General features: G+C 43.3%; 1 protein-coding gene across 1 annotated transcript in view; it reads right to left on the minus strand.

Moving 5' to 3' along the window:
* The window catches only part of SEMA5B (semaphorin 5B), a 279,793-nt gene that overhangs the window by 96,737 nt on the left and 165,337 nt on the right, over positions 1 to 17,719 (minus strand). The window contains exons 5-6 of the mRNA XM_075610072.1: positions 10,381 to 10,426; positions 976 to 1,038 (exon numbers count right to left, since the gene is read on the minus strand). Coding sequence (XP_075466187.1) covers positions 976 to 1,038; positions 10,381 to 10,426 — 109 coding nt within the window. The remainder of the gene's footprint in view (positions 1 to 975; positions 1,039 to 10,380; positions 10,427 to 17,719) is intronic.

Below are 17,719 nucleotides of genomic sequence, written 5' to 3' on the forward strand. Positions count from 1 at the left end.
GGACGCCGCGCAGGAGCTACGTATCCATTCCGAGTCAGCGTTCCGGGACACAGGGACGCCGCGCAGGAGCTATGTATCCGTTCTGAGTCAGTGTTCCGGGACACAGGGACGCCGCGCAGGAGCCACGTATCCGTTCCGTGTCAGCGTTCCGGGACACAGGGACGCCGCGCAGGAGCTACGTATCCGTTCCGAGTCAGCGTTCCGGGACACAGGGACGCCGCGCAGGAGCTACGTATCCGTTCCGAGTCAGCGTTCCGGGACACAGGGACGCCGCGCAGGAGCTACGTATCCGTTCCGAGTCAGCGTTCCGGGACAGAGGGACGCCGCGCAGGAGCTACGTATCCATTCCGAGTCAGCGTTCCGGGACACAGGGACGCCGCGCAGGAGGCTTCGCCAGCGAGACATTATTATTAACGTGTTTTATGCATCAGTTGCTCTCGTCTGCAATTGAATCTCAAAACGGAATCAACGTGGCTGCAATCCCGAGGCGCGTTCCCCACCCCGGCTGGGCCGATGCACCCACCGCGCCAACGTAAAACATTGGCTTCCCGTATTATATTTCTCTCAGCAGTGATATATCCTGCCGCTCACGCTGAGCAGATCCCGCCCCTCTCCTCGCGTTATCCCTCCCCTCTCCTCGCGTTATCCCACGCAGCTCTCTCTGCGTTATCCCGTCCCTCTCCTCGCGTTATCCCACGTCGCTCTGCCAGCGTTATCCCACGCCGCTCTCTCCACGTTAACCTGCTCCTCTCTCCGCGTTATTCCACGCCGCTCTCTCCACGTTATCCCACGCCGCTCTTTCCACATTATCTCACCTCTCTCTCTGCATTCTCACCCCGCTCTCCTCGCGTTATCCCACGTCGCTCAAAATATACTTTCCTGATTAAAACGTTTCCTGCAGTGCGAGTGTTAATATTTCCCAGCGCACACGGACCGCGCCAGACACGGAACGTCCCTGCCGGATTCTGAACTTACCTCCGTTTTCCCTTTGCTCTGGCATGATCTGCGCGTGTCGTCATCAGAACTCCATTCTGTCGCCTAAAAAACACAGTACACAAGGAAGTGTGAGTCACGTGATCAGCGCCGTGGGGGCGGTGCAAAGTGCAAAGTGCAAAGTGCAAAGTGCAAAGTGCAAAGTGCAAAGTGCAAAGTTAGGGGGAAAGTGGAGCAAAAAATTTAACTACTATTAACGAGGGCAGGTATAGAACGAGGGCAGGTATACAACGAGGGCAGGTATAGAACGAGGGCAGGTATAGAACGAGGGCAGGAATACAACGAGGGCAGGTATACGAGGGCAGGTATACAACGAGGGCAGGTATAGAACGAGGGCAGGTATAGAACGAGGGCAGGAATACAACGAGGGCAGGTATAGAACGAGGGCAGGAATACAACGAGGGCAGGAATACAACGAGGGCAGGTATACAACGAGGGCAGGAATACAACGAGGGCAGGTATAGAACGAGGGCAGGAATACAACGAGGGCAGGTATAGAACGAGGGCAGGTATAGAACGAGGGCAGGTATAGAACGAGGGCAGGAATACAACGAGGGTAGGAATACAACGAGGGCAGGTATAGAACGAGGGCAGGAATACAACGAGGGCAGGTATACAACGAGGGCTGGAATACAACGAGGGCAGGAATACAACGAGGGCAGGAATACAACGAGGGCAGGTATACAACGAGGGCAGGAATACAACGAGGGCTGGAATACAACGAGGGAAGGTATAGAACGAGGGCAGGTATAGAACGAGGGCAGGTATAGAACGAGGGCAGGTATAGAACGAGGGCAGGTATACAACGAGGGCAGGTATAGAACGAGGGCAGGTATAGAACGAGGGCAGGTATACAACGAGGGCAGGTATACAACGAGGGCAGGTATACAACGAGGGAAGGTATACAACGAGGGCAGGAATACAACGAGGGCAGGAATACAACGAGGGCAGGAATACAACGAGGGCAGGTATACAACGAGGGCAGGTATACAACGAGGGCAGGAATACAACGAGGGCAGGAATACAACGAGGGCAGGTATACAACGAGGGCAGGTATACCTCTAGGGCAGATATATAGCAGGGAGATGGTAAATACTCAGATTTTACACAACTACAGATAACAAACAAGCTCCCAACCCGTCCGGGCTCAGACCCCCGAGTACTGTGCAATAACGGCTTGTGAAGATGCACCTCGTGTATAAAAAAGAAAATGAAATGTATTTATTAAAATTATTCTTAAAAACCCGTTGCTCTTTTTATCCGGTGTTTGCTCCGTTGCCGCCTCATGAGGCGCTGCGTGTTGTTATTTTGCTGTGTAATGCACTGCAGGTCCCGCTGGCAATGAAAGGGTTATATTTTAAATGAAATATCATGTTCTGAACACAAAAGCAGAATTTCTTATGAGAGGAAATAGCGGCCATTTTATATGCCCAGGAAAATAGAAGCATTAAGGAGCGGGTGATTTCTTTCCAGCTGGCGCCGCGGGCAGCAGAAAGGACGCAGCACGTGCTGGGATAAAGGCGTATTCTTCCACTCAAAATAAAGTGCTTTATTGAACAAACAAAGAACGTTGGAACACTTTTCTTCCTTGTTCTTTTCTATTTTGGCCACTCTGGAAGGATGTGGTTTATAGGCTCATTAAAAATCACTAGTCAGCATTATTTTGGACAAGATTCCCTGCTTCAGCACCAGTGGCTCAATCAGTGGCCAAGTCTTTGACTGACCCACTGATTGAGCCACCTGTGCTGAAGCTGGGATATCGTTAAAACTTGACCTGTTGAGGGGAGGGGGGGGGGGTCTTGGGGACTGGAGTTGAGCCCCCCTGCTTTAGTATACAGAAGCCCCGAGTGCCCCGTGTGGGGTTATAAAAACCCCCACCCGAGTACGATGTAAGAGCCAATCTTTGTACCGAGATCCTATTTGTATTCCGCAATCTTTGTACAACTAAGAGACGTCGCTGGCTTGTTCTAAGCCCGGGACCCCTCCATTGACAAGCGGGAACCCCCCTAACCTTTGCTCTTTGGATTAGGCTCTACTGACGGATGTGCCCCAAATTCCCAGCGACTCTCGCACAATGTTCTGGGCATTGTGGGGTGCAAAGCCTTCCAATGAGCAGAACCATGGTCAGTACACAATCAATTTAGTATGCCCGCAATGTGCATTGTGTTCCTGCAGCAGCGAGCAGCGAGCAGCGAGCAGCGAGCAGCGAGCAGCGAGCAGCGGGCTTCCTAGCTCAGCTTTTAATTCCTTTCCATTGTATCCTCTTTAGAAGCCAGAAATGGTGAAAATAAATGTGAACTAGCGCTAAAGTGTAAAACACAGTGTGATATTAAAAAAAAACCTCTAATAAAGGATGGCTGCCCGGTGATACTGCCAGTACTAACAGAATAACATAAAATAGAGAAAAACCTGGCGCCAAATTGTCAGTGGAATGTCCTGTACTCCTCAAGGGATCCGCACACTTGCTCGACAGACCATGCAAAGAAATAAACACAAACAAACAAAAATCATAGCGCAACACTGTAGGGTGAGCAGTAATGCACTAATATATACAAACAATTAAGAATCCTAGCGACAATTAAAACAACTATTTATTAAAAAGAAGAACTATGCCAAGACAAAGGACCGCAGGTCATCTGGGACACAAAAATTGGAGCCCTACTTACAGACAGCAAGGCTTAAACTCGCATGGTAGGAACAAGTCCTAGATAGAGATGGTCTCCCTGCCGGGTGATGTCTCTGCTCCACTGCGGCTCAAACTCCAGTCAGTCCCTACGATGGTAGCCGGAGCTGTGGTCCCCGCACACCAGCCTCCACGGCCGGAGAGGTTCCGGCTACCATCGTATAAATAGTTGTTTTAATTGTCGCTAGGATTCTTAATTGTTTGTATATATTAGTGCATTACTGCTCACCCTACAGTGTTGCGCTATGATTTTTGTTTGTTTGTGTTTATTTCTTTGCATGGTCTGTCGAGCAAGTGTGCGGATCCCTTGAGGAGTACAGGACATTCCACTGACAATTTGGCGCCAGGTTTTTCTCTATTTTCTCTTTAGAAGCCAAGTACAACTCCGAGGTGGCGGGCGGCCTGGGGGAGGGGACGGAGAGGCGGCGGGCGGCCTGGGGGAGGGGACGGAGAGGCGGCGGGCGGCCTGGGGGAGGGGACGGAGAGGCGGCGGGCGGCCTGGGGGAGGGGACGGAGAGGCGGCGGCCGGCCTGGGGGAGGGGACGGAGAGGCGGCGGGCGGCCTGGGGGAGGGGACGGAGAGGCGGCGGGCGGCCTGGGGGAGGGGACGGAGAGGCGGCGGGCGGCCTGGGGGAGGGGACGGAGAGGCGGCGGGCGGCCTGGGGGAGGGGACGGAGAGGCGGCGGGCGGCCTGGGGGAGGGGACGGAGAGGCGGCGGGCAGCCTGGGGGAGGGGACGGAGAGGCGGCCGGCGGCCTGGGGGAGGGGACGGAGAGGCGGCGGGCGGCCTGGGGGAGGGGACGGAGAGGCGGCGGGGGGCGGCCTGGGGGAGGGGACGGAGAGGCGGCGGGCGGCCTGGGGGAGGGGACGGAGAGGCGGCGGCCGGCCTGGGGGAGGGGACGGAGAGGCGGTTTTGTGGCCTGTTGAGCATGGTGCATTTCTTGTTGAAGGAGTGAATTTGGAGTGGGAAGATCTGGTTTGATTCCCAGGCCCAGATCCTAATGAGCTTGGCAAGTCACTTTAACCCATTGTTACTGTTACTATGATTTTTTGTAATCTCATCTCAGCCCTCATCCACAAATACATACCTACAGGACGCCTACATTCTGCCCACAACATCCGCCCTTCCTCCTGCCTTATTACCTCCTCTCACTCCCGCCTGCAAGACTTCTCCTGCCTCTCTCTCTCTGGAATTCCCTACCACGCACCATGAGACTCTCCCCCAGCTATCCGAGGTTTAAAAACTCCCTGAAAACTCAGTACACGTACTCGCCATACCTCTAACATCATCCTACAATAAGGAACCACCTTACCTTCTTCTTTCCACATTGCCCCCCATTCCCTGCAGACTGTAAGCTCTCACGAGCAGGGCCCTCATTACGTCTCTGAATCAGTTTGTGCATGCGTGTCCTCCCTTGTATGTAACGGTTTATGTAATATACATAACTCTGTACCCCCATTGTACCACACTGCGGAATATGTTGGTGCTTCACAAATAAAAGATAATAATAAGTGCATTAGGAGCAACAGGAAGGATTGAGTATGTACGTAGGTATATGTGAGAGGCGTGTGCCCTGTAACTGCAAGTGTATTTTGCCAACTGATTGTTGAAGCATGTCAGCAACAGAAGCGCACGATACACAACACTCAATAATGTCTTATCTTCCCCCCTGGAAGAGTAAATCTCTTGGAATGTTGCTGCTTCTGACCCCTGCTCTACCCAAGCTTGATGTGGCTATTATGCATGTATAGGCTCATCAAGTTAAGGCTTGCTAAGCCATTCTCCCTAACCCACCTGGTCTAATGGTTCTCTGCGTGCGATGCAAAGACAAATATTCCATTACAACGAAACCCGCACAGGCTCGGCGTACGCAGCAGGGTCTGCAGGAATGGGGCGAGATGTGTTCCAGCCTGCCCGGGTGAGCTCAGACCAGGGGCACTTAACCAATGGGTTTCAGGATGAGGAGCAGACAGCTCATGCAATGCATTATCTTGTTATTGAGTCAGCGTGTGCATGATACAGTTACAGGCTCCAACACATTACTGGAGTTATTCGTACAGAGACGCGGCTCTGGTCAAACCCAGCCACACAAGTCCCTTCTACACGTCCCTGTAGGTTCTCGAACTCTCACTTTGTGATGTATACAAGAGATTCAGTGAAGCGAATGTTCTCAGCTAAACACGCCTTTCTCTGCCATGTGTAACATTTCTTTAGCATCCAAAACCGACCTACAGCCCCCCACTAAGAACACAAAGTACTGTGAGACACACACACACTTCCCAGCAAAACACAAACCCATAGATCACACATACCAGTATACAGATACACAAACATACAACGAACCAACCAGTATACACAAACAATGAACCACTCTCCAAACACAAAGAATCAACAAGAATTCTCTAGAAAACGAGATACAAACACAGGGACCCAACATTACAAAGTAATCAGATGGTAAGAAAGGACTTCCTTCAGCTGAACGTTTTCTATCACTTTGATGCACGTTCTGACACAATTTACTGGAACAATGATAGAGCTCTTCATAGTTGGCACATGAGGTCTTCTTCTGAGACATGCGAGGTCTGCAAAAGCCATGTATGAAGAACTGGTAATTTACCAGGTATCACCGCCTGCAACTAAGTTACACGTCCCTGCTAGATAACAGAACATAACCCAGTATCACTCAGAATTACAGCGTTTCCACAGGATTTAACGGGTATATCAAGGCAGAATGCGGCAACATACCACACCGAAGAAAATGACGAATCCTGTTATGTTATGCTATCAAACTGCTCTGAATTCTCCATTAAATGATAAGGTTGCACTCCCTCCGAGGCGCCATCATCAGTGAGCTGCAGTAATCAGCACACTCACACCTGCACATCACACATCACACATCACACATCACACATCACACATCACACAGCCTTGGCAGCAGACCAAGGGTCGGACAGAGACACAGCTGACGGACGACCCTTGAGGATGTGGCTTCAATATGACAAGCCAGGGCTGACCTCTTGTTATTAAGCAGGATAGCTATTCCTTGGAAATATTATATCTTTGTAGGCTCGGTTGCTATTATTATTTACGGAAGTTGAATCTTGTTTCCAGAGGGGAATATTTCTAGGTAATTTCACAATGAAATGTGTCAGTTATCAAAGTGTGGACAAACCCTGCACAAAAACATCACACCACATTTATCAATCAACAAATCCCACTGGTTTCCACAAGAATATTTGTCCTTAATAAATCTGGAGCAGCTTTTTTGCCCCCGTTTTGCAGCAGGGAGAAACTGAAAAAAAAACCTCCAAAGTATATATAAGTAGGGAATTGGGGGTGGAGGGGGGGGGGCTATTTGTAAGAATCAATCTTTGCTAGGGGGGAGAATGATAAAAAGGTTGGAGGAGATTTTAAACCAGGATGGAGGGGCGAGGGCAATGAAACAGATAATGAACTAAATGGAATAGATGAGGATACAAGGTGGTATGGAGGTAGAATGGGGGCAAGTGCGAGTTTGACAAGCAGTGAGACACCCATAGTAAATAGAGATAATACTAGAAAACTTCTAAAGACTAAACCAAGTGGGCGCAGAAAGGAAGAAGCAGATAAGATAATAGTACAGGCTGAAAAAAAACTTAAATGCATGCTTGCTAATGCAAGAAGTCTGACAGATAAAATGGGGGAGCTTGAATTAATAGCTGCAAGGGAGCAGTATGATATCATAGGCATTACTGAAACATGGTGGGATAAAACTCATGACTGGACAGTTAATTTAGAGGGTTATTCCCTTTTTCGGAAGGATCGAACAAATAGAAGGGGAGGTGGAGTATGTTTATATGTTAAACCGGATCTAAAACCTATTATAAGGGATGCTGTCTATGAAGGGAATGATGAAAATGTAGAGACCTTGTGGACAGAAATGAGCAGTGGAGGTAAAAGTATAAAGAAAATGTTTGTGGGAATATGCTATAAACCACCAAATATCTGTGAGATTGAGGAAGCTAAAATACTTTTGCAAATGGAGAAGCATCAAAACTGGGTTATGTTTGCATAATGGGGGGATTTAAATTATCCAGACATAGACTGGGGCAATGAGATTAGCATTACAACAAAAGGAAACAGGTTTTTGGGGGTGCTTAAAGACAATTATATGACCCAAATTATTGAGGAACCAACCAGGAGAGGGGCAGTACTGGATTTGGTCATATCAAACAATGCAGAAGTAATAAAAAATATTAAAGTCCTGGAACATTTGGGTAACAGTGATCATAACATGGTCTCATTTGAAATAAATGATCAAAAAACAGATTACTTGGGTTCAACAAAAACCTTAATCTTTAGAAAGGCAGATTTTAATAAACTGAGGTCTAATCTACAAGTAATACACTGGGATGATGTTTTTGCAGGGAAAAATGTAGAAGATAAATGGGCAGTCTTTAAAACATTGACAAAACATAAATGGTAAAAAGTATAAAGTAAAATACTTCAATAATAATAATAAATACTTGGTTATTTAGTTAACCCTTTGGCCAAAGCGTCATAAGCCTGCATACCAACGCCAAGGTATAACCAAATTAATGCAGGTCCTACACTGAACTGTGAACCCTTCCTTTTACCTGCAAGAGGGGAAGAACCATTATAGGTCTTGTTCCTGCAGCAAATGACCTCCCAAGTTAAAAAGGTGAAGGAGGAGGAGTGAGCTCTGGGGGGAGGTGACACAGCCTCCAAAAAACTTGATTAACACACATTCCTAGTCTTTAAAACATTGTTAGAAAAGCACACTTATCAGTGTATACCCTTGGGTAATATGTATAAAAGAAATAAGTCAAAACCAATGTGGCTAAATAAACAGGTAGGGGAGGAAATGGACAAGAAGAGGAAGGCGTTTAGATTCTTTAAGTCAGAAGCGACAGAGACATCGTATCAGAATTATAAGGAATGTAACAAAAATTGCAAAAGGGCAAAAATGGATAATGAAAAAAGGATTGCAATAGAAAGTAAGGTCAACCCTAAAAAGTTCATTAAGTACCTTAATAACAAAAGAATGAGAAAAGAAAATATAGGACCCTTTCAGTGTGAGATGGGCAGGCAGATTATTGGAGATACGGAAAAAGCAGAGCCTCTACAAAAAGGTGTTAATGCCAACAAGATCTCAGAGGCATCCCACACTAATAGGAACAGGACCAATTACCCACTAGGTACGTAGGATGCAGTGGGCCGGTGCTGCGGCCTCTATCCCTCCTCCTTGTCACCTTCTGCCCGACCCGAGGAGGGAGCTGCAGAGTCCCTGGGCCTCACCCAAGGTAATGGTGTGTGTGTGTGTGTGTGTGTGTGTGTGTGTGTGTGTGTGTGTGTGTGTGTGTGTGTAAGAGAGAGAAGGGTGTCTCTTTACTTCCACGGAGTAGCCCTCCTCCTGCAGCGTCGCGTTGTCATGGCGACCTGTCACATGACAACGTGACGTCACACGATGCCACAACGCTGCAGGAGGGGGGCCGCCTTGCGAAAAAGGCCTCCACAGTCTTGGGGCCGAAGGGCCCCAGAGAGTCTTAATCTGCCCCGGAATAGGACCACACAGATTTACGTTTGGGGCCCCGATAGCAGACACGTTGCTAGCGGCAAACGCACGTTCTGAACAAACTGACGCAGAACACATTCCTTGAAGGTGTAGTGCTCTGTTACAAGGGTCTCTGAACCCCACAGAGTGGGGTGCAGAGGTGCACAGGGGTGCAGAGGTGCTAAATACTTGGACATCAGCAACTGTGGGAAATTCCTAGAAATGTCGACCAAAAAAAAGTTGCATGCGTTAAGTACCGCTTTCTAATTCAACAATTCCAACTCATCCATAAAGTTCCCGACCCCCTCAAATCCCCTCCACACCCTCTCCCCGTCCCGAGGCTGCACATATAGCGGTGACACATCCAGATGGGTGGGGAAACTGTGACGATTCGCATGATTATTCGGGAAAAAGACATGAACTACACTTTCCAAAGATGTAAATATAGCAGAATGTTTCATTCATTAAGTAGGACCCGTTCAGGTGTATACTGCACCGGGCAAAGAAATGCCAACACGGAGAGAAATACGGTCACTGGAATTGCACATAATACTTAATGTGCATATTTTATAACATTTTATACCCCTTGTTTGTAGATCTTTATTTATGTAACGCCCACAATGTACTCAGCGCTGTACAAAGACAACACAGTACAGGGGATTATAATACAATAAGCACAAAACAGTCAGACAATAGGAAAGGAAATCCCTGCCCCGGAGAGCTTACAATCTAAGTGGTATGTTGGGAGAGTTACAGAGGCAGCAGGTGAGGGAGTAAGTGCAGTAGGTTGCAGTGCTTGGCCACAATGGTTTATAGGAGGGACAGTGGCCATGAGTCCAGGCTATTGGGGTGCTTCATGTAAGAGGCGAGTTTTAAGGTTCGACGTAAAAGGCGGGGAAAGAGAGTGTGAGGGAGTTCCACAGGTAAGGGGCAGTGAGGGAAAAGGTTTAAGGTGAGAGAGCGCAGTAGAGGTGAAAGGGATGGCGAGGAGACTTAAGCGTAGGAAACGAGCCAGGGCATAACGAGAGATCAAAGCGGATATGTATAATATGCCATAATAATGTATTTTTCTTGAATACTAAAGCCCAGCAGTGTACTCAGCACAGTGCACAGAACGTTTCCAGCATAGAACACAGAAAGGCTGAACATACCTGAATTAGAGATATGTTGAACAGACTGAGTCGGAAGAGGTAGTTCCTGAGAAAAAATGATAAGTAATAATTAGCAAAGTACTGTAATAAAGAACAAACTACACAGTTATATGAATGTGCAAGTGTCTTCAAGTCATACCTTCCACACACGGTATAAGATGCAGACATGAGAATACACTGCTCCATGTACAGTATAAGATGCAGATATAAGAATACACTGCACCATGTACAGTATTAGATGCAGACATTAGAATACACTGCACCATGTACAGTATTAGATGCAGACATTAAAATACACTGCTCCATGTACAGTATTAGATGCAGACATTAGAATACACTGCACCATGTACAGTATTAGATGCAGACATTAGAATACACTGCACCATGTGTAGTATTAGATGCAGACATTAGAATACACTGCATGTACAGTATTAGATGCACACATTAGAATACACTGCATGTACAGTATTAGATGCAGATATTATAATACACTGCACCATGTACAGTATTACATGCAGACATTAGAATACACTGCATGTACAGTATTAGATGCAGATATTATAATACACTGCTCCATGTACAGTATTAGATGCAGACATTAGAATACACTGCATGTACAGTATTAGATGCAGATATTATAATACACTGCACCATGTACAGTATTACATGCAGACATTAGAATACACTGCATGTACAGTATTAGATGCTGACATTAGAATACACTGCACCATGTACAGTATTAGATGCAGACATTAGAATACACTGCATGTACAGTATTAGATGCAGACAGAATACACTGCGTGTACAGTATTAGATGCAGACATTAGAATGCACTGCATGTACAGTATTAGATGCAGATTAGAATACACTGCATGTACAGTATTAGATGCAGACATTAGAATACACTGCTCCATGTACAGTATTAGATGCAGACATTAGAATACACTTCATGTACAGTATTAGATGCAGACATTAGAATACACTGCATGTACAGTATTTGATGCAGACATTAGAATACACTGCGTGTACAGTAATTGATGCAGACATTAGAATACACTGCGTGTACAGTAATTGATGCAGACATTAGAATACACTGCGTGTACAGTATTAGATGCAGACATTAGAATACACTGCTCCATGTACAGTATTAGATGCAGACATTAGAATACACTTCATGTACAGTATTAGATGCAGACATTAGAATACACTGCATGTACAGTAGTAGATGCAGATATTAGAATACACTGCATGTACAGTATTTGATGCAGACATTAGAATACACTGCGTGTACAGTAATTGATGCAGACATTAGAATACACTGCATGTACAGTATTAGATGCAGGCATTAGAATACACTGCACCATGTACAGTATAGGATGCAGACATTAGAATAGACTGCATGTACAGTATTAGATGCAGACATTAGAATACACTGCATGTACAGTATTAGATGCAGACATTAGAATAGACTGCATGTACAGTATTAGATGCAGACATTAGAATACACTGCACCATGTACAGTATTAGATGCAGACATTAGAATACACTGCATGTACAGTATTAGATGCAGACATTAGAATACACTGCACCATGTACAGTATTAGATGCAGACATTAGAATACACTGCACCATGTACAGTATTAGATGCAGACATTAGAATACACTGCACCATGTACAGTATTAGATGCAGACATTAGAATACACTGCATGTACAGTATTAGATGCAGACATTAGAATACACTGCTCCATGTACAGTATTAGATGCAGACATTAGAATACACTGCACCATGTACAGTATAAGATGCAGACATTAGAATACACTGTTCCATGTACAGTATTAGATGCAGACATTAGAATACACTTCATGTACAGTATTAGATGCAGACATTAGAATACACTGCATGTACAGTAGTAGATGCAGATATTAGAATACACTGCATGTACAGTATTTGATGCAGACATTAGAATACACTGCGTGTACAGTATTTGATGCAGACATTAGAATACACTGCGTGTACAGTATTAGATGCAGACATTAGAATACACTGCATGTACAGTATTAGATGCACACATTAGAATACACTGCACCATGTACAGTATTAGATGCAGACATTAGAATACACTGCACCATGTACAGTATTAGATGCAGACATTAGAATACACTGCATGTACAGTATTAGATGCAGACATTAGAATACACTGCTCCATGTACAGTATTAGATGCAGACATTAGAATACACTGCACCATGTGTAGTATAAGATGCAGACATTAGAATACACTGCATGTACAGTATTAGATGCAGACATTAGAATACACTGCACCATGTACAGTATTAGATGCAGACATTAGAATACACTGCATATACAGTATTAGATGCAGACATTAGAATACACTGCTCCATGTACAGTATTAGATGCACACATTAGAATACACTACACCATGTACAGTATTAGATGCAGACATTAGAATACACTGCTCCATGTACAGTATTAGATGCAGACATTAGAATACACTGCATGTACAGTATTAGATGCACACATTAGAATACACTGCACCATGTACAGTATTAGATGCAGACATTAGAATACACTGCATATACAGTATTAGATGCAGACATTAGAATACACTGCTCCATGTACAGTATAAAATGCAGACATTAGAATACACTGCACCATGTGTAGTATGAGATGCAGATTTTAGAATACACTGCATGTACAGTATTAGATGCACACATTAGAATACACTGCATGTACAGTATTAGATGCAGACATTAGAATACACTGCACCATGTACAGTATTAGATGCAGATATTATAATACACTGCTCCATGTACAGTATTACATGCAGACATTAGAATACACTGCATGTACAGTATTAGATGCTGACATTAGAATACACTGCACCATGTACAGTATTAGATGCAGACATTAGAATACACTGCATCATGTACAGTATTAGATGCAGACAGAATACACTGCGTGTACAGTATAAGATCCAGACATTAGAATACACTGCACCATGTACAGTATTAGATGCAGACATTAGAATACACTGCTCCATGTACAGTATTAGATGCAGACATTAGAATACACTGCATGTACAGTAGTAGATGCAGATATTAGAATACACTGCATGTACAGTATTTGATGCAGACATTAGAATACACTGCGTGTACAGTATTTGATGCAGACATTAGAATACACTGCGTGTACAGTATTAGATGCAGGAATTAGAATACACTGCACCATGTACAGTAAAAGATGCAGACATTAGAATACACTACACCATGTACAGTATTAGATGCAGACATTAGAATACACTGCACCATGTACAGTATTAGATGCAGACATTAGAATACACTGCACGTACAGTATTAGATGCAGACATTAGAATACACTGCTCCATGTACAGTATTAGATGCAGACATTAGAATACACTGCACCATGTACAGTATTAGATACAGACATTAGAATACACTGCACCATGTACAGTATTAGATGCAGATTTTAGAATACACTGCACCATGTACAGTATTAGATGCAGACATTAGAATACACTGCATCATGTACAGTATAAGATGCAGACATTAGAATACACTGCATGTACAGTACTAGATGCAGACATTAGAATACACTGCTCCATGTACAGTATTAGATGCAGACATTAGAATACACTGCTCCATGTACAGTATTAGATGCAGATTTTAGAATACACTGCACCATGTACAGTATTAGATGCAGACATTAGAATACACTGCATCATGTACAGTATAAGATGCAGACATTAGAATACACTGCATGTACAGTACTAGATGCAGACATTAGAATACACTGCTCCATGTACAGTATTAGATGCAGACAATAGAATACACTGCTCCATGTACAGTATTAGATGCAGATTTCAGAATACACTACACCATGTACAGTATAAGATGCAGACATTAGAATACACTGCATGTACAGTATTAGATGCAGATTTTAGAATACACTGCACCATGTAAAGTATTAGATGCAGACATTAGAATACACTGCACCATGTGTAGTATTAGATGCAGATTTTAGAATACACTGCACCATGTACAGTATTAGATGCAGACATTAGAATACACTGCATCATGTACAGTATTAGATGCAGATTTCAGAATACACTACACCATGTACAGTATAAGATGCAGACATTAGAATACACTGCATGTACAGTATTAGATGCAGACATTAGAATACACTGCACCATGTACAGTATTAGATGCACACATTAGAATACACTGCACCATGTACAGTATTAGATGCAGACAATAGAATACACTGCTCCATGTACAGTATTAGATGCAGATTTCAGAATACACTACACCATGTACAGTATAAGATGCAGACATTAGAATACACTGCATGTACAGTATTAGATGCAGATTTTAGAATACACTGCACCATGTAAAGTATTAGATGCAGACATTAGAATACACTGCACCATGTGTAGTATTAGATGCAGATTTTAGAATACACTGCACCATGTACAGTATTAGATGCAGACATTAGAATACACTGCACCATGTACAGTATTAGATGCACACATTAGAATACACTGCACCATGTACAGTATTAGATGCAGACATTAGAATACACTGCATGTACAGTATTAGACGCAGACATTAGAATACACTGTTCCATGTACAGTATTAGATGCAGACATTAGAATACACTGCATCATGTACAGTATTAGATGCAGACATTAGAATACACTGCACCATGTACAGTATTAGATGCAGACATTAGAATACATTGCATGTACAGTATTAGACGCAGACATTAGAATACACTGTTCCATGTACAGTATTAGATGCACACATTAGAATACACTGCATGTACAGTATTAGATGCAGACATTAGAATACACTGCACCATGTACCGTATTAGATGCACACATTAGAATACACTGCACCATGTACAGTATTAGATGCAGACATTAGAATACACTGCATGTACAGTATTAGACGCAGACATTAGAATACACTGTTCCATGTACAGTATTAGATGCAGACATTAGAATACACTGCATCATGTACAGTACTAGATGCAGATTTTAGAATACACTGCACCATGTACAGTATTAGATGCAGACATTAGAATACACTGCTCCATGTACAGTATTAGATGCAGACATTAGAATACACTGCTCCATGTACAGTATAGGATGCAGACATTAGAATACACTGCATCATGTACAGTATAAGATGCAGACATTAGAATACACTGCATGTACAGTACTAGATGCAGACATTAGAATACACTGCACCATATACAGTATTAGATGCAGACATTAGAATACACTGCTCCATGTACAGTATTAGATGCAGACATTAGAATACACTGCTCCATGTACAGTATAGGATGCAGACATTAGAATACACTGCATCATGTACAGTATAAGATGCAGACATTAGAATACACTGCATGTACAGTACTAGATGCAGACATTAGAATACACTGCTCCATGTACAGTATTAGATGCAGATTTCAGAATACACTACACCATGTACAGTATAAGATGCAGACATTAGAATACACTACACCATGTACAGTATTAGATGCAGACATTAGAATACACTGCATGTACAGTATTAGATGCAGACATTAGAATACACTGCACCATGTACAGTATTAGATGCAGACATTAGAATACACTGCATCATGTACAGTATAAGATGCAGACATTAGAATACACTGCATGTACAGTACTAGATGCAGACATTAGAATACACTGCATCATGTACAGTATAAGATGCAGACATTAGAATACACTGCATGTACAGTACTAGATGCAGACATTAGAATACACTGCTCCATGTACAGTATTAGATGCAGACAATAGAATACACTGCTCCATGTACAGTATTAGATGCAGATTTCAGAATACACTACACCATGTACAGTATAAGATGCAGACATTAGAATACACTGCATGTACAGTATTAGATGCAGACATTAGAATACACTGCATGTACAGTATTAGATGCAGACATTAGAATACACTGCACCATGTACAGTATAAGATGCAGACATTAGAATACACTGCACCATGTACAGTATTAGATGCAGACATTAGAATACACTGCACCATGTACAGTATTAGATGCAGACATTAGAATACACTGCATGTACAGTATTAGATGCAGACATTAGAATACACTGCTCCATGTACAGTATTAGATGCAAACATTAGAATACACTGCTCCATGTACAGTATTAGATGCAAACATTAGAATACACTGCACCATGTACAGTATTAGGTGCACACATTAGAATACAGTGCATGTACAGTATTAGATGCAGACATTAGAATACACTGCATGTACAGTATTAGATGCAGATATTAAAATACACTGCATGTACATTATTAGATGCAGACATCAGAATACACTGCATGTACAGTATAAGATGCAGATATTAGAATACACTACGCCATGTACAGTATAAGATGCAGACATTAGAATACACTGCACCATGTACAGTATTAGATGCAGACATTAGAATACACTGCACCATGTACAGTATTAGATGCAGACATTAAAATACACTGCTCCATGTACAGTATTAGATGCAGACATTAAAATACACTGCTCCATGTACAGTATTAGATGCAGATATTAAAATACACTGCTCCATGTACAGTATTAGATGCAGACATTAGAATACACTGCACCATGTACAGTATTAGATGCAGACATTAGAATACACTGCACCATGTACAGTATTAGATGCAGACATTAGAATACACTGCATGTACAGTATTAGATGCAGACATTAGAATACACTGCATGTACAGTATTAGATGCAGACATTAGAATACACTGCATGTACAGTATTAGATGCTGACATTAGAATACACTGCACCATGTACAGTATTAGATGCAGACATTAGAATACACTGCACCATGTACAGTATTATATGCAGACATTAGAATACACTGCATGTACAGTATTAGATGCTGACATTAGAATACACTGCACCATGTACAGTATTAGATGCAGACATTAGAATACACTGCATGTACAGTATTAGATGCTGACATTAGAATACACTGCACCAAGTACAGTATTAGATGCAGACATTAGAATAGACTGCACCATGTACAGTATTACATGCAGACATTAGAATACACTGCATGTACAGTATTAGATGCTGACATTAGAATACACTGCACCATGTACAGTATTAGATGCAGACATTAGAATACACTGCATGTACAGTATTAGATGTAGGCATTAGAATACACTGCACCATGTACAGTATTAGATGCAGATATTAGAATACACTGCATGTACAGAATTAGATGCAGAC

This window comes from Ascaphus truei, chromosome 7 (assembly GCF_040206685.1).
Source record: "Ascaphus truei isolate aAscTru1 chromosome 7, aAscTru1.hap1, whole genome shotgun sequence".
NCBI lineage: Eukaryota > Metazoa > Chordata > Amphibia > Anura > Ascaphidae > Ascaphus > Ascaphus truei.